At 40.3% G+C, this 18,440-nt stretch overlaps 1 protein-coding gene across 17 annotated transcripts in view; it reads right to left on the bottom strand.

Annotated features, from left to right (window-relative positions):
- Positions 1–18,440, bottom strand: part of Sdccag8 (serologically defined colon cancer antigen 8) — a 205,779-nt gene that overhangs the window by 129,266 nt on the left and 58,073 nt on the right. For 9 of the 17 annotated variants that reach the window (NR_151682.1, XR_003947262.1, XR_003947271.1 and 6 more), the window contains 2 exons: positions 16,475–16,609; positions 13,067–13,183 (listed from right to left, as the gene is read on the bottom strand). Coding sequence is in view for 8 of the 17 variants with exons in the window: in NM_029756.3 (NP_084032.1) it covers positions 13,067–13,183; positions 16,475–16,609 (252 nt within the window). In the remaining 9 variants the exon portion in view is untranslated. Of the gene's footprint in view, positions 1–2,385; positions 2,413–13,066; positions 13,184–16,474; positions 16,610–18,440 lie in introns of all 17 variants that reach the window. The other 8 variants (XR_003947261.1, XR_003947264.1, XR_003947266.1 and 5 more) reach the window with 1 other exon arrangement.

The following is an 18,440-nucleotide window of genomic DNA, read 5'->3' as shown; positions in this document are numbered from 1 at the left end:
AAAAGAAGAACCATAGTGAGATCTAGGCCAGACTGGGCTATACAGCAAGACTCTCGAAACAATATAAAACAAATCAAAATGAATTCTAAGAGCAATAAAGACATTTCGTCTTTTATTGGAATTATTTGGCCTATTTGGATGTGACATATACTTCTTAACAACTATTACATTAAGGGACTGGAGAGATGGTTCAGAGGTTAAGAGCACTGACTGCTCTTCCAGAGGTCCTGAGTTCAATTCCCAGCAACCACGTGGTGGCTCACAACCATCTGTAATGAGATCTGATGCCCTCTTCTGGTATGTCTGAAGACGGCAACAGTACATCATATATGTAAAATGAATAACAATACTATTACATTAATAAATACATAGAAATAAGGTAATTACAGCTCACTTACAGCCTACATTAATAAATACATAGAAATAAGGTAATTACAGCTCACTTACAGCCTAATCACCTATAAAATGTGGCTGGGCTAAGTTATTACTCTTGAGTTTTAAGGGCCCCTCTAGACAGTGTTTATTATTTGAGACTTTTTCTTCAATCATTTAGATGTGGCCACTGACAAAAGAGACACTAATAATAACAGTTTTTTTCCTTTCCTTTCCTTTCCTTTCCTTTCCTTTCCTTTCCTTTCCTTTCCTTTCCTTTCCTTTCCTTTCCTTTCCTTCCCCTTTCCTTCCCCTTTCTTTTCCCTTCCCCTTGCCCTTCCCCTTCTTCCCCTTCTTCCCCTTCTTCCCCCTTCCTTCCTTCCTTCCTTCCTTCCTTTCTTTTTCTTTCTTTCTCTTTCTTTCTTTCTTTCTTTCTTTCTTTCTTTCTTTCTTTCTTTCTTTCTCTTTCTTTCTTTCTTTCTCTTTCTCTCTCTCTTTCTTTCTTTCTTTCTTTCTTTCTTTCTTTCTTTCTTTATTTCTTTCTTTCTTTCTTTCTTTCTTTCTTTCTTTCCTCACTCTGTAGACAAGGCTGGACTCAAACTCAGAAATCCACCTGTCTCCCAAGTTTTTTTGTTTTTGTTTTTGTTTGTCTTTTCTTTTTTCAATGTTGGGAATGGAACCCAGGACCTCTTGTGTATTAGGGAAAGGCTCAAGCAGTGAACATATCTCAGTCTCACTCCATACATCTTATTCCTAGATACCACAAAAGGCATTCTCTGAAAAACCCTAAGTGACAGTACTTGCTAGTAAGCAGCAATAGGAGAGAGAAGAAAACTTTACTAATCAGAGGTTTCAAAGACCACTACTGTGTTTCCCTCTGAACATAACTGCAGTGTTTGTTATCCTGATGGGTTTTGATCACAGTTGCCCCTTCCGAGTCACAGGATTTGAGGACATGTAAAGAATGACCCAAACACAATTCTTAACACAAACACCATTACAAGGTCATCTTCTAAAATCTTTCCCATCTTTTCTTTCCCACTTTTTTCTCTTTTCTACCATGCCTGTTTGCACTCTTGGCTGGTGAGGTGAGTGTAAAGGGTGTTAGATTCAGCATGTGACACTTTAAACTTCAGGGCTTGCCTAAGGGGGGGGGCATTCAGTCTCACTTCTTGGTTACAGATTGCTGAGACATGCTGGAATACATAACCACACATAGACTTTCAAGTGCAGCTGGATCAAAGTCATTAGTGTGTCACTGTCATGGTTCCAAAGTGCCACATGTCACAGGCATGTTCTCCAGCCTAGCTTTACCTGAAAGTGGTAGAGGCTTAAAGAGATAGGGCCCAGTGTGAGATCTCAGGCCATGGGACATGGCCCCAAAGGGGCAGTGAGACTTCTGTGTCTTCCCATTTCTCTTTCTTCCTTCCTGACACAAAGTGGGTCAGTCTGATCTGTCACGCACTCTCAACACAATGTGTGGCCTCACTCCAAATCTATACAAGAGAGCTAATGGGCAGTAGACTGAAACTCTAAAATTATGAGTCAAGAAAAACCCTTTGGGGGGCTGGAGAGATGGCTCAGTGGTTAAGAGAACTGACTGCTCTTCTGAAGGCCCTGAGTTCAAATCTCAGCAACCACATGGTGGCTCACAATCATCTATAATGAGACCTAAAGCCTTCTTCTGAGGTGTCTGAAGACAGCTACAGTGTACTTACATATAATAAATAAATAAATCTTAAAAAAAGAAAAACCCTTTGTCTTTGTAAGTTGGCTGTTGTCAGATGTTCCTTACAGTCAAGAAAAGATGACTGACATATTTGAATCTTCCTTTAGCATAGAACATCTTGTTCTTATCATATAATGATATCATTATGGCTTAAAACACTATACACCTTTAATAGCCCTAAATTAAACTCCTGAAGGTGAGGGAACATGTTGAGGATCCAAGATATCTTCTGTTTTCATTTTAATCATTGAAAACATACTTAAGATAATTATATTATAGCTCACCTGTTTCTGGAACATCCATACTTCATTCTATGGATGCATTTTGAATGTGCCAAGAAAGAAGAAAAGAAAATCAGTTGTGAACACTGTGCTTTTCAAATAGGAGTCACAGATACATCCCCTTTATCATGCGCTCCCACTGTGGCATACTCCGGCTGGCTGAGGACGTTGAATTTCATATGCTCTAGAAAAGCTACCATATCCCCAAGTTCCAACTTTGACAGTTTGCTGATGCTTAATAAATAGTAGCCTTAACTTAGTGTCAGGGTTCAATTCTTATGGAAAATTAAATGATGACTGTTTTATAATTAAATTAAACTGTTAAAAGGCTAGGCATTTATTTCATTATTAATCACAACAAGAATTTGATCTAAAATTGTTGAGAATAAAGCTTTATAATCTCAATACAGGTGTCATTTTTTTCAAAATGAGAGTGAATAACTGGAAAGTGTGGAGTGGCATTTGAGACTCTGTACAGATTCTATTTATTTTATTAATACTTAATTCAAAATTCAAAGTGGGGAAGAGAATATGTTCTGTAAATACAAAAACTTAAAACCAGAGTGGGGGGGGGTGCTTCACTTCTCAGCCTTCTATGTTTACCTGGAAGGGAAGTGCATCTCCAGGAGGCTTCCTCCTTGCCACAGCAAGGAGTTTTGAGGCAATCATGTGGCTGAGAGGTGGAGTCCATACTTTACACACATGAGGTTCTGGCTTCATTAGCCAGCACCAGGGGAAAAATGTTGTCTTTGGGTTCATGGCATACAGATACACCCTGTATAATCTGTTTCATCCCCATCATAAGACATTGGAAATGCTCTATGTATCAAGATAACCCAATTATTTATTTCTAGGAAACAAACTCCTACTTGATCCTAACATTGCCAATAAAATGTTATTGTGTATTTCGAAATGTTGAAAATCTTAAGTTTTCTGGTAGACGTGGTGGAGGCCAAGGTAGGAGGATCACTTAAGCCTGGGAGTCCTATGGTGGCCCCCGAGGCACAGTGAGACTCAGTCTCCAAGAAGGGGACGCTGGTTCAACGGCTGTGCTCTACCACTGGGCTAGTGGGCTAGCATGCATGCAGCCTGGGTTCCCTTTCAAGGTCACCTAAAAATGTGGAGTGGCAGAGAATACTACAAAAAGAAATGAAGAACAAACACACACACTTCTAAAGTGTAGCACCTTACCAGTGCCGGACTCCAGGGCCTTCAGTGTAAGTGCACAATTAGCCGGGAGCAGCACGATGCAGATGCTCCTGCTCCACGGGCAGACAGTTCTAAAGGACCACACAGGAGATGCTGCTAGCTAACTAATGCTAGGAGGCAGAGGCATGTATTTTCCCTGACTGTGTTCCCCTTTCTCACTCCTTTGCTCAAGCTTCCATGTTGGACCTTCTAGCCAAATGCCCTTTTCTCCCATCTGCGCTAAGCAACATCCTGACCACCTTGCAAGGATGCCATCTTTCCCTCTTCCAAGTCCCCAGGTCCTTTTGTAGTTTGCTGATACTGACATGAGAAATGGATTTGCATAGCTACCTTGCCTTTTCTCTTTGACAGAAATTCATTATAGGCCAGCACAATGCACAAAACATATGGCTGCTGGACTAGAGCAGCAAGTGAAGACTAAGGTGGCTGGATTCTAAATGTCAAGGCTTTGTTTCTTCAAAATCTGACCTACCATCTTCCTGCAGAAATTTATGTAAATGGCCATATTACGGTGATTAGTATAAAAAAAACAGAAGCAATACAAAAATGTTTAAGATAATATTCACTGAAAAGGGAGAACACAAGACTATCCGCAGGCTGTGATTGCAACGTGCAATATCATAACTGAATATGAACACAAAACAGAAGGTAAAACAAACAAAAAAACCAGTTTGCTCCATTTTATGATATAGAGTCACTCACTTCTGTCAATGTGTCTGTGTTTGTACCGTACGCACTGTTTTAAATGTATACTCAGGTATTAATTAGTGAAGCTCATGCTGGATACTGGTGCTGGTATATTTCTGAGCCATTAAAGCATAGTATAGCTGTCCCACGTCTAATGCCTGTCAGCTTGCTGGCCTGCAGGGACACATTCACATAACTGCTGCCACCTAATAGTAACCAGACTTGCAGGCTTGGCAGGTAAGTAGACACTGTGAAGGCCCAGCAGGGTAGCCTGGTGAGTCAACATCTAAAGTTAAAAAGTATGCAGACTTCAGCTTATCGTTTTCAATTCCTATCCAATGGAAAGAGTCTGTTAACAAATGCTTAGCTCATATTACTTCCCAATGTGTAGGTTTTGTTTTCTATTGATGCCTTTATCTCTTAGATAGGCTTAAATCAGTATTTTCCATTGATATCAACACGATTTGTCTACTTCTATTTTTCATTTAATTAAAAAAAAATAACTATAGTGAAGAGAATAGTCACCTATTCTGGAAAATTAAATTATAAGTAAAACCCAATAAATAATATGATTATAATATGAATATATATGTATGTTTCTATGTTTTAGTCTGAGATATATACATCCTGTCACCAAAAATAACCAGGAAATTGTTAGCGCACAGCTGTGCAGTGCAGGCAGTGCAGCCAGGAAGGCCCTTGATCTGCTGTCCCCGCCACACTGGCCTGCTGTCCCCATCACACTGGCCTGCTGTCCCCGCCACACTGGCCTGAAGTTGCATCTCTGTGACGACAAAGCAAAAGCACACATTTACTTTTTTATGGCCAATTTTGTGATTTTTACCAACATAGTGTTGACTTAAATGAAAACCTTATTTGGCTTCGTGCTTTAGAAAAATAAGCTCAATACTGTAAGACCTTTATTAAGTAGAGATATGTTAAATTATCTGCATAATCCAATGAATTCTATTTTGTACCGGGGCATCACCCAGGATAAGAACAAAAGACAGAGGCTTATTAGACAGACGCTAGGTTGAAGAATTCTCCCAGAAATCTCAGTTAGGCTGTGATAGGAACACAAATTTCTCTAAGTATGCTGAACACTGCTTGAGGGCATACTTAGGGAAGCTTTATTACATCGCACACGTGGAACCAGATTCTCCCTCGTGGGCTGCAGCCAGCGTGAAGTTCACACTACATTAATTTGCACTTGTCGATATGCTGCTTTGCAAGTATTCTTACGGCATGCTCAAATGCGGATTCTGAGTCCCCAGCTAGAATATAAACTCCCCAAGGGCAGGACCTGGACTTGCAGTTATTTACCCCAGAGTCTAGTAATCTGGTCTGGGTAAGCCATACCCCCGCAAGCTGTGCAGTATGACAGAGGAGAGGGGACAGGAATGTGTAAGACTACAGCGCTGAAAGAGAGCGTGAAGAAGATGGCAAGCGGTGCTGTCATCACCAGGACCACGTGACTACATGTACCAAAGCCATGCCCATGTGGCCCCCTCCCAGGCACTCGGTAGAGGGAGAAGTGTGATGGCGGGTGGTAGCTGGATGAGTCTCTGAAGTCTAGCTCTCAGACTTCCCCATTATCTCAGGCTGCTGAACAGAGTGTACAGCTTCAGAGAGAGGAGAGCTGCAAGAGATTTCCTCTAATCTGTAGGTGCTAACGTCACAAGTAGAAAAGACAAACACTGCAGCTACCCACTTCCAACAAACTCATCGGTCTATGGCTCAGTGTTCCCAGAATTACATAGTGCGCTCCAGAGGCCCACAATCTAGGTCTTGAGGCACATCACACTGTTATTCTATAAAAGAAAAGAAAACTATTTCAGGGAAGCTCATTCCATGGCCCACTGTAAGAGTCGATTCCAATCTTCCTATAGTCAGGAAAGTCTTACTAACTGTGCGCCACCCGTCACAGTAATTAAACTGCTGTGCTCCCGACTTTCCACATTAAACATCGAGATCTGATCCTCCTAGAAAGAATCAGCCCAAAACCTGAAAACTCCGACACAGGGTTTCCGACTTGCCAACCTTCCTTTATTCGTATTCCTCTGGTCTTAAAAGAGCCTGACTTGTAGGAGCTGCAGGGTTTAGTTTGGTCTCTTTGCATCAAATAGACAGATTTCCTCCAAATATCTAGTAAACTGATTTTATGAAGTAATTCCTGCGGTGACACACTCCATGCATAATTTCAGTTCTAAAATGCTGACTCATGCTGGCTAAGAGCAACTTTTAAAGCCTTTTTCTCTCTAATTTTTCCAAGCATAAATTTTGATGTTTTGTGTATGCAAGCATACTCTTAAGTATTGGCTTTGATTACTTCATGAAGGACTTTGAGTTATCCCAAGCTTCCTACTCACTGTTAAGAATCATCCCCAAGATATACCATATGTAGGCAACTAAGCAAAGCCATGCCCATTTTCTTACTTCTAAAAAATAAAATTTACATTAACCTATAAGTAAAATTGTAAAGAAATAATAATGCTGGATTCACACTTTCATCTAAGCCACATGTCGTTATTGTGCCATGCGCTACTAATCAAATGTAGACACAGTCACCAGGTGCTCACCTGGAAGTGCTGCTAGATATTCAAGAGAGCAGAGATATAGCATGCATTGTTTTATGACTATTCTAAGACCAGTAAATTGCAATAAGTTATAATTCAATACTGATGCTCCCCAGTAAGGCATTCTAGTAATATAGAATTCTAGTAATACAGCCCTCGGAGAAGGGCTGGCAAACTCTTCCTAGAAAGGTTAGAAATCATGATAATATCTGGGTTTTGTGGGCTCTGTGGTCTCTACCGCACCTTCTCAGCTCTGCTCTTTTTAAAGATCTGTTTGTACTATTGTAACTAAGTGTCTGTAGGCGGGTGAGTGTGCATGTGAGTGTAGGCTTCAGAAGAGGCCAGGGATGTTGGATACCCTGGAGCTGGAGTTACAGGTCGTGCGCTCCCAGCGCTGGTGCTAGGAACTTAACAGCAGTCTCCTGCAAGAGCAACACGTGCTCTTAACTGCTGAGCCCCACTCCGGAACGAAGCAAATGGAACACTTAAGTATTGTTCATGTTTTTATAAAACTTCACTTGTGAAATTAGGCAGAAGCAGAGCTTGAATGAGTCTCCATTGGCTAACTCTTTTCTGCTACAAGGAATATTGGCATCAGGTGGGAGCATGTCAGGCATGTGTTGATACCATGTTCTCAATGCAGTCCCACAGGACACTTTGAAAAGCCCTTGTAACTAGCTGAGTGAGATCCTGAGCTGAGAAGAGCCTGGGCTACAGAGTATAGCAAGTTCTAGACTAGCCTGGGCTACATGGTGAGACCTTACTTCACAAAACCAGAAATAGCAAAGAAGGGCCTAGTATTTGATCGATGTCTCACAAGTTTTAGTGACTTTTATCTTGGGACAGTCTGATGGGCCAATGGACCTTCAGTTCACCTCTGTGGAAGTCTTTCCCTGTCACTTCAGCCCTGGAACGGTTCTCAGAAATGTGTTCTCCTCCAGTCCCTGCCTTGTCCAAGCCTAACTACTGCTGGGACCTGCACTTGGGTGGAAGGAAACAGGTCCTCTAAGTGGGGGAGCTGGTGATCTGTATTGTCTTTGCCCCCAGCAGGAGCCTAGATAAGAACTTGGGCTGCTGGGATGTACACACACATACATGTGTCAGGACAGGACACAGAGGTGGCCATCCATGCCCTAAGCTTCAGCATAAAGCTTTTTGCTCCCTTTAGGATAAAGGAGAGTGACTCCCACACTACCCTGCACAGGGTGACTAGAAAAACCTGAGGGGGGGGGGGATAGGGTTGGGAGGGTGGGCAGTCAGTCAGGAAAGCACTTGCTGAGCAGGGTGAGAACAGGAATTTGATCCCAGAAACCAGAAAGTGCCAGGCATGGCAAGCACTGGTTTTGTTCTGAAGTTAAATATTCCTTAATTTTTTTATTTCTGGCACCATCACTATACAGCAATTTGCAAGGCAATATACTTGGTATAAAAAGGGGTGGGGGGAGAAGATGAAGCTACAGGAGATAACTGACCTCAGAAATGCATATCTGTTACTGCACTACATTAATTAATAATGTTTTGTAAACCATGCTATGACAGTTGTGAACAAGAGGGCTTCCCTTTGAAGCTGCAGATGTTTCTAACTATGGACCGTCGCTCCCTCTGAGGCTGATCCTTACAGTTCGTCTTGCATTTGGGACGGCTGTCTCAAAGTAACCTGCAGCTTTCCTGGCAACTCCACCTTCTTTTTCTAAGAACTATAGCCATTTTCTGCTGTTTGCTAGACCTTCTGCCAGCAGATCCACCATTTCGACAGCCAGATCCATAGCTGTCACCATAGGGATTGCCTGGGCATCCTCCACCAACCATGCCCCCTTCATGGACCCACAATTTGATAGCTGTTGTCCATCATAATTTTCAAAGTCATTATACTTTCCTCCACCACCAGAGTTACTTGCACCAAAAATTCTCTCCATCATAATCCCACCACAGCCTCCTCCACCACCATATCCACCACCTTGGTTTCCATATCCTGGTCCACCACCGCCTTAGTCTCCTCTATCTATAGCCAGGATTACCACCATAGCTGTCACCATCATCTCTAAATACATTGTATCGACCTCCATAACTACCACCTCTGCCACCATAGCCTTCTTTTCCACCAAGGTTTCTAACCACAACCAAAACTACCACCACGACCCCCCAACACCCAGGTTTCCTCCATTAAGTAGGAAGCCCCCCCCCAACCTCTCTGTGATCAGCAGACTGCATCTCTTGTTTACAAAGAGCCCTTCTCACTTCATAATTATGCTCACTGGCAGTGTGGTATTTCTGAACAACATTTAGCAGCTCTGTTATGGTCATCAAAAGGAACAAAGGCAAATTCTGCTTTCCCAACTCTGCTGCCTTCCAACCTGGATAATTTCAATGTGCCACACTTTTCAAAGCAGTCTCTCAGACTATATTCTTCGCTATCTTGTTTAATTCCACAAACAATTTTTTTCACTATTCAACGGGCACCAGGCTTTACAGATGCCCCACGAAACTGGCTTCTTTCATTCTACCACACACACATTAACTTTGTGTAGTACAGTACACATTGCTTCATCTATCTCTTCGACGCAAAAGCAAGTCACAAAACCAATGAAATGTTCTGGTAGGGTCTCCCATCACCATAGTCTGTCAGTGTGCCCTACTCTCAGAACATTCTCCTAAGCTATCATTTGCAGCTTCAGAGCTCAGACAGACAATGAACAGCTTCCTCAGATGCTCTGGCCTCTCTGGATCATGCCTCCCCATCCCACCTCTATATGTGCCCTTGTGCTTTATACATCCCTAAGTCACATAACAAATTTAAAATACGATGATTGGGGGGAGGAGGAAGAAAAGGAGGAGCACAAGAGACTGAAGAATAAGGAGAGCAAAGCCTGCTACGAGTACCTTTATCAACACATTTCTCTTTTCTGTTTTTTACTTGCCCTGGACCCTGATCAAAGGCGAGAGGCAACAAAGAAATATCTTTGAGACTCAATTATTTAATTCAAAATTAACAAAGAAAATTCCAAAGATGCATCTTTCATTTCAAATGAGCTAACCCTGTAATGTAGCCAGAGTTTCCTGAAAGTTCCTGAACCTGAAATACAGGACTCTGAAATGATGCAGTTTGCATTTCAGAGTTTCTGGCCCCTTCTGGAACGTGAGAAGACACAAAGGCACAACCCGGCCACATGCTCACAGTGTATCAGAGGACGAAGGTGCAGCTCTGGCAGGGCGACCGGCACAGTACGGAGCACAAAGCCTTCAGAGGGAAACCTAATAAAGAAAGCTAACATGCTTACCAAGTGTCCTTTTCACTTACTTTTAAAGAAGACAGTACTGCACCATTTGAACAGACAAAGACACACCTGCTCTACATTTTGGAATAAACCAACTACAAAACACTTTTTGAGAAAAAGAAATGTCAACATAAGCTTCATGCTATTTGCTAGTAATTATTGTTAATATTCTTCAAAGTAACAATATGATAATATGAGCCTTTCCTTCAATAACATATTTGTAGGTAAAATAATAAATATCTGAGATTTGTTTTAAATATTTTTGTGAAAGGAGAGGAGGTAGAGAAAGACAATGAGAAAGGAAAATTAGAAATTAAGATGGAAAAATATGATAATGAGGTGAAGTTAAGAAAAAAACTGTGAACTGGTGGGACAAGATTGACACACACTGAATCTAAGTGCTGGAAATGCACAGGTTGTTTATAATGTTCCTTTTGTCTCATATGCTTTTAAGTTCCTTGATGGGGTGTGTGTGTGTGTACCTGATGTTTATATAAAAAAGAAAGAAAGTAAAAAGAAGCAAAGAAAGGAAAGAAGAAAAAAAAAAAAAAGAAAATAAATCAAGGCACAAAGTTCCCAATCTGCACACAAAATGCCTTTTGTTTTCCGTGGTGCAGAAGCAGCCCCTGAGACTGACAGCAGCTCTCCAAGCCTGAGCGATACAAAAGAGCTGATGGGAAGGGTAATTCACCCATGGGTCCTGACACAATATAAGAAGAAAAGAAGAAAGTGGGCGGAAGAGACAGCCATTGTTCCCCCTCTAACCTTTCTTTCTAATTATGCCAGAGTCAAGGCTCAGGTCGTGAGGAAAATCATTCCAGTGGTCAAGCATTTGCCCGGCTGTGTATACATCAAAGAGGCTCTTGTGCTCACCACATTCCAGCTCAGTTTCCCACCTACTTTCAAAACCTACCAAGTGGCCAGATTAGCTAAAATATGAATAAAATGATGCATTATGGGGAACACCTGTTTGCAACCCAAGAGACAGTCTCCTGGTTATGATGACTGTATGATACACAAGGCTTTAAAATTAAATATGTTTTATATCATGGTAGGTATTGCAGATAAGTGCTTGACATGTCCAGCTTTTCAAAGCTAAATGTAAATTTCTCTCCTGGGTGCAGATGGTGGCCAAGCTAAATAACTCTTCGGACTTACAGACAGAAGGTCAGGTCATGGCTGAGAGACCAAAGAACAACTGCTGCTTTGCTGCTCCAAATCACCCAGGGAATGAGAAGCGACTACGTCTGAAACTGTCTGTTCAGGACAAACCAGTTACAAAGAGCACCTACAAACTCTCCTCACATTCTGTTCCAGGAAAAAACAGGAGCATGCAAACCTCTCCTCACCCTCACAGGTTTACTGCTACAAACTGGGTCCTCCCCGAGGGTACAGCTTCACCGCAACGGCACCACTAAAGATGACCAGAGAAACTTAGTATTTCAGTCCACCAGGGAGCACGGACGCTCTCCTTCAGTTTCAGCCTTTGTAGCATTATGGGCTGATTAAGAAGACAGCATGCTAAAGAAACAGACACTAGAAGGGATTTAATCTAGGTTATTCATTTCCTAAGACACTCACTCTTGTTACTGTAGGGTTTTGCTTTGTTTTTTGTATTGCTAAACATGATAATGTGATTTTAAATCATCCCCAAACTCTTTGCTTCTGTGTTCTATTAGTAGGAAATATTATACTTCTGTAGTTCAGTATAATAACTCAAAAGATATTTAATATTACAGAGTGTGCCAACCTGACTGCAAAACCCTGTAGGATATCAGAAGGAAGAGAGCACTCCACTTGCTTAGGAGTCCTAGGCTTTCAATCCTTGACTGAGGGAACTTTCCATTCTACTATCAGGGACGCCCCCAACTGGACAAAATAAAATCAGTACATGCTAATATGGAAAGATCTTCTAAGATGTAGAACTCATCATAAAGTTGCATCTACTCATATAAAAACTACTTTTGTTCTGGTTGTCTGGGTTTCGGCTGTGATTTGAAGTATTCTGCACAGGGCTTCATTAGCACTTCCATATTTAATACTTTCCCCATTGCATTTATGTCATTTGTCATCAACAGCTGACGGCTTGAAAGGGAAAATATGTTGAAAATATGATAGAAAGCCTTGCTTAGAAATATGTTGTAAAATTATCTGGAGTCACCTACTTCTGAACTGTACGGATATCTCTAAATTATTGATACTGATACCTCAGTCATATTATTTTAATAGAATACACAATCTGCTTTTCTTGGCTGTAAAGAATGCAAACCTTCAATGGCCTATAATGTAACATAAAAATAGAACATCAAAAGTCAATCTGCCAGAACGTTCTCTTTAAAAGCTTTCCCCAGAGTCAATTAAAATTGGAGTATCTATACAATCTCAACAGAGTTATAACATAAAACATCTGTTCAAACTGAAATTGAAGCGAGTAGCATTTTCCCTAACATTTCTAATTTCACTGTATTTAGGCTTCCTGAGCACACAGATTCATGGCTATCGTAGTTAAAACTGGTCCAACTCTGCCAACAATCAATTTGATTGACATATTTACATATCAACTCATCTCATCTTACAAATTTTAAAGTTTCTCATTTAAAATTGGATGCAAGTTGGCATCTTTCAAGAACTTTATGTGCGTATATTTTAGGTTCAAACTGTGCATTAGAACATTTTTTAAAACTTTTTCTAAGTAATAGATACATATCCAAATGTATATTTATGAACTGTCAAATTGGAATTTCATATGCAAGCAGTTGATTCTCACTACTTCATGTCAGGCGTCTATAAATGAAATTCTTTTAATAGTATGAACTGGGTCCTTACATTAGTTAGAAACATTATAAGAGAAATAGTGCCTTAGGGATAAAACCACAGCAACTTCAGAAAACATGTTACTAACAGCTCACAGCTGACTGTGCCAGCGTGCTTCCTTACCTGGACTTTCATTTCAAGATCCTTGTGAGACTTTGCTTTGTATTCTCTGTGTTCCTTTTCCACCTCATCCTTCTCCATTTTGGTTTTATTCAACTGAAAGCGCATTTCTCCACACACCTGTTAGATTGTAAAAACAGATCAGTAGCCTCTGGAATCAGCAGAGAAATATCTACAATTAGATCCTTTGGTGCCCCCTAGAGGACACACAGATAAAGTACACCAAAACTTTTCTAAGACTTGAATATGGTTTAAGATTTTGGAGGCAGTATAAGGAAGCATTGAGAAATGGCTAGCGATGTTTGCCACCAAGTTTGATTACCTGAGTTAATCTAAAGGTCATGCCTGGAATGAGGAAACTTATTCCTTCAAGTTGTCTTTTTAGTTGCATGAATGCCACAATGTACATTCATTACCCTCTCAAAATCAATCAAAATCTATAAAATAATGCAATGTATAACTAAGGAATAGAAGTTAATTTTCAGGATTATATTATATAAAACAGTTTCAAATGAATATTTTCAACGAAAGGCACTATCATCTGAAATCACGCAAGCTAAAATCAGTAATTAAAACAGTTAAAGTCTGTTATTATTCACACAGATGGTCATTCTCTCTATATTATAAAATATCTTTTAAAAAACTTCAGCTAAGATTTTAAGAAAATTTTTGTGAGGACAGTTTTTGCTAATAAACTATATTGTTGCTGTTCAGGTGTACAATACCAGCATTTATTATAAACCATACAGCCAGCATTAACCACACTGTTGTAGGTATGCAATGTGACCTAAATACCATAAAATAACTTCTGGTAAAAGTCATATGCTGGCTTTAAGCATGCTCTACAATTATAACTGTAGCAGTCTACATAAGAGGAAATATACATTAGAAGTGAAATAACTGTGATATTATTAAATAATATATATAACACCTTTAAAATGCTGCAAACTATTCTGTATGTAATTTACTTTTCTTTAGTCCAGGTCACTCACACGGAGAAACATATTTGAGAAATAGAATTATCAGGAAAATCTAAATAAAGAAACGATGAGCCTTTGCTATAACTGAGAACCTGTAGAAAGTTGAGTTACATCACAACGCTTTCTCTGACTTTCAGATCTGCCTTTTAATGGTTGCATGTTATCTAATGGTTATTCCTGCCTGAAACTTTTCAATTTGGCATTTCTTAAAAAATGAGTTTTAGAAGCTTTGAAAAGTTTTGTTGTTCTTGAGTATTAAACTATAGTAAAGTATGTAACCTACATGCCTCCCTTTGCTCAGATAAAAAGCTCTCTAGAAACAATAAAGGCAGCAGAGTTCCAAAGCTCTGACAAGACAGAAACACAGCCAACAATGCTGCTCCATGGGCATCAGAAATGCTCGCACCATACACAAGTCTATCTGTAATGCATGAGAGTTGATTCTTCCATTCAAAACACTATAAACTTAAAATGCTAAATAACCTGTTCCAAACTGTTTAGCTTCAATAGGTGGACAGATGAATTGGACAACCCTCAATTTATAACATCAGAAAAATAACAATTTCTCAATGATGAAAAACAGAGACTTTATCTAAATGTACTCCATGAGAAATGTCTGAGTCGAGTCCTCTAAAAATCACCTCATTCTTTAATTTTAACTCTCACTTTCTTAGTCCTTTCAGCTCATTGCTTACTGTATTCATCTACAACAAACCTCGAAAGTAAGTCTAGGCATTCTACTGAGGCGGAATTATCATCTGAGGACTGGAGGTTTTCTCAAAGTCACTTAGTCTAATGTGTCACTCTCTGAAGTCTGAGTCCTGTTGGGCAGCTGTGGAGACAAACTCATTTTTTCCATCACTACACTTCATTAAAAGGTGTCTCCTATAAGGAATCACAAACAAGTACCATGGCTTCCATCCCCAAACCTGTGTGTCCATTCTTCTACAGACCCATCTGCATCCCTGTCTCCAGACAAACAGACAGATGGAAGTAAATGGAGAATTAGAGAGAGAAGAGAAACAGCTCCTTTTGTAAATTGTATAAGTAGAAATTAATGTAAAGGCTAAAAAAATTATGATTAATTAATTTAAAACAACAATAGAATAAAATGTATTAAAATTTAAGGAGATATATTATTGTATTATAATATTACCTATAAATTTAGTGATAATGAATTGATTTCATTTATATATGATGTTTGGAAATATTTGCTTTCTTACTGGTCAAGGGACTTACTTGAAATCCAGACAAACTAGTATTTCTTAAAATAAATCAATTAAAACCACTATATGTTTTAGTTCTCACTTCACTGGTCAGAGAGGCCCAAGGCACGAATATATAACTTAATCAATAAAATAAGAATATGCCAAATATAAGATGAAATTAAGAATTTAATAGAAAATGTTGATTTTAAAAGTAGATATGAAACAGAAGAGAGAGGAGGAAACTTCTTATATCAAACAAACCTTTCAGCATGCCTTAAGCAATTATTGGAAAGACCGGGCTCATACTATCTACAGAAAAAGAATCACTCCTTGCTAACTTAGACAGGTAAGTTTTGTTAAAAATTCAACAATTAAATAGAACTATTCACAAGTCTGTCTTTGCCAATTGATTTTTTGCTACAAATTAGCTTTGGATTTTCAGTACCATAAAATAAGAGGAGAGGAAGAGGCGATTATAGTAATGGCCGTTGACAGACTCACTAAAGTAACATTTACTATTCTTAAAATAAAAAGACTTTGTATTCTAAACTTCTTTCTAATGACATATGGAGCTTTGGATAATAAGAAAAGTAGTTTCAGTGGCCCACACCATTAATCTCAGCACTTGAGAGGCAGAGCAAGGCTGGATTTCTGAGTCCCAGGAGAGCCAAGTCTACACAGAGGGGAAAAATAAAAGCAAAGAAAAAAAAAAAAAAAGAAAAAGAAAAGAAAAATGGTTTCAATGCAATGAGATTGCTCAGAGGGTCTGAAACCAGAGGTAGATCTCACAGTGGAAAGAGAAAATTGACTCTGACCTCCATAGGAGTACCACGGTGTGTGTGTGTGTGTGTGTGTGTGTGTGTGTGTGTGTGTGTGTGCACGAGCATGCGTGCTCCCGTGTGCCTGAATACAGCACACACATGCACATCACACAACATGCACACAGAACACACACACATGCACACAGTACACACACACATGCACACATAACACACACACACTCACACATACACTACATACACACGTAACACACACACACCACATACACACATAACACACACACCACACCACATACATATACAATACATACATACACATATCAACACCACACACATACACATAACACACACACAATAATAAAAATAATAAATAAATTTAAAAGAAAAATGTTTTCAAAGAAAACATGTACTTAAGCCAATTATTAAAGCAAAACTTTCTCGGACCTTTGTGACGTCCATTTCCTGAGACGCAACGTGGTTCTGAATTTCCTCTAAGTGACTGACAGCTGCAGTCTTCTCCCTGGTGACCTTTTCAACCTGGGCCTCCAGCTTGGCAATATTCTGAGACAGGATCAACATCTGTGAGAGGAAACAAAGAGTCTCAGCAACAGTATTGAGAATATGAAAATTAAGAAGTTATTTCATTAGTTTGTTGTCTACCAGCTACTGGGCTCAACACTCTTTCTCTGTGGGCTGGAGAGATCCACTTCTCTACCTTCTCAGCTCACCTCATAACCTGGAATGCCTCTTTCCTTCCTATTCATTCCCTGGCCTCTAACCAATAGTGAAAGGTGTCAACAATGAAGTCTAAAGGTTGTTTGAAACCCTGAGATAGCAAATATGTTACAGTACAGACTTCAATGGAGTCCTTTCAAAGGGAGAATGGGGACCAGAAACTCTTGGGTCCTTTCCCACATGATCATTAACCATTAGAAAGAATGAGGGGGAGGACAGGGAGAGGGAGGAGAGAGGGAGGGAGAGGGAGGAGAGAGGAAGAGGGAGGAGAGGGAGGAGAGGGAGAAGAAGAAGAGAGAGGGGAGAGAGAGGAAGAGGGAAGAGACAGAGAGGAAGAAGAGAGAGGGGAAGAGGGGGAGAGAAGGGGAGAGGAAGGAGGAGAGGAGGGAGAGGGAGGAGAGAGAGGGAGAGGGATAAGAAAGAGAGGGAGGGGAGGTGGAGAGGGAGAGGGAGGCGAGGAAGAGGGACCCTTCCCCAGTCAACAAGGGAGTTCTCTGCAGTTCCTCTGTTGGCACTGCCCATGTAGCCTCCATTAATGAGTGTTCCTCAGTCCTATCAGGAATCAGCCCTGGTAGATGTGCAATTATCTCCGTCTTCCAGGAATCCCTCCTTGAGGCCAGTGCCCAGCACATAGCCGGCTGGGGTCTTTCACACAGGGGGCTGCTACTTAGCTGCTGTGCATGGGAACTCCCTGCCTGCTCTGTGCCTGTGTCTGTTCTCACTGTTGCTATCCACGCCACCCTGGCCCCTGGCCGTATTCTCACAGTTGCACTGACATGGAATCCTGCAGCACGCTCTGAGTATCCACCTCATCACCCTCCACCTCTGTACACCGCTGGCGTGGCGCTTGATCACACCCGGTCATTGTGTTTAGCTGTCTCTTTGGTTTTTGACTAGAAGTTCCTCAAGGACATGTTCATTAAAAGGCACCAAATGTTCCAAGAGTATATGGATGAATAATTAGGATAAATGGCTTTTCTGAGGGAGTCTGTAGATAGCACCAAGTCCTCCTTATTTCTCCTTGGAATTAGAAACATTTTCCAGTCCTTAGGCTTAATGGTTGAGCTGTGTTCAGTGCTTCCAACTTTTCAGTGCTAACTTGTTAGTTAACACTGAAAGTGAAGGAATGCAGCCCTGGGCACTGTGTCTGTGGAGACAGAGCGAGATGCTTGAGCTCCATCACTGCCCCCAGCACGTGGACTCTTCTATACATGAAACACTAAACTGGTGCCCTATAAATAAGCCCAATAAACTCACTAGTTCATATATCAAAAAAAAAAAAACAGGGGAATCAGAGACATTAATGGGGATAAATGTCATCAAAATATGTTATATACACGCATGAAAACACACTGATGAGGCCCATTATTGTATATAATTAACATGTGGTAATAAAAACTCTTACATTGTCAATACTGAACAAAAGCTTACAGTTAAGTAAGAGCTTTACAGTCATCAGGTGTCTGCACTTGAATTACATAAATAGCATACTTGACCCACATGAAAATAAGAAGCCCTGAAGATACTAAGTTAGAATGATCAACTAAGTGACTTTTCCTGAAAATCACAGAGAACTGTGTATGTGATTTACAGTTATGTCTCAAACATTAAAGGTTGTCTGAAAACTTCCTTGGCACAGAGCTTTGCTAATAACAAACTACAAAGTATCTTTGTG

Source organism: Mus musculus, chromosome 1, assembly GCF_000001635.26.
Source record: "Mus musculus strain C57BL/6J chromosome 1, GRCm38.p6 C57BL/6J".
NCBI lineage: Eukaryota > Metazoa > Chordata > Mammalia > Rodentia > Muridae > Mus > Mus musculus.
Note: the sequence above shows the minus strand (reverse complement) of the source record. Positions and strands in the feature narration are given on the sequence as shown.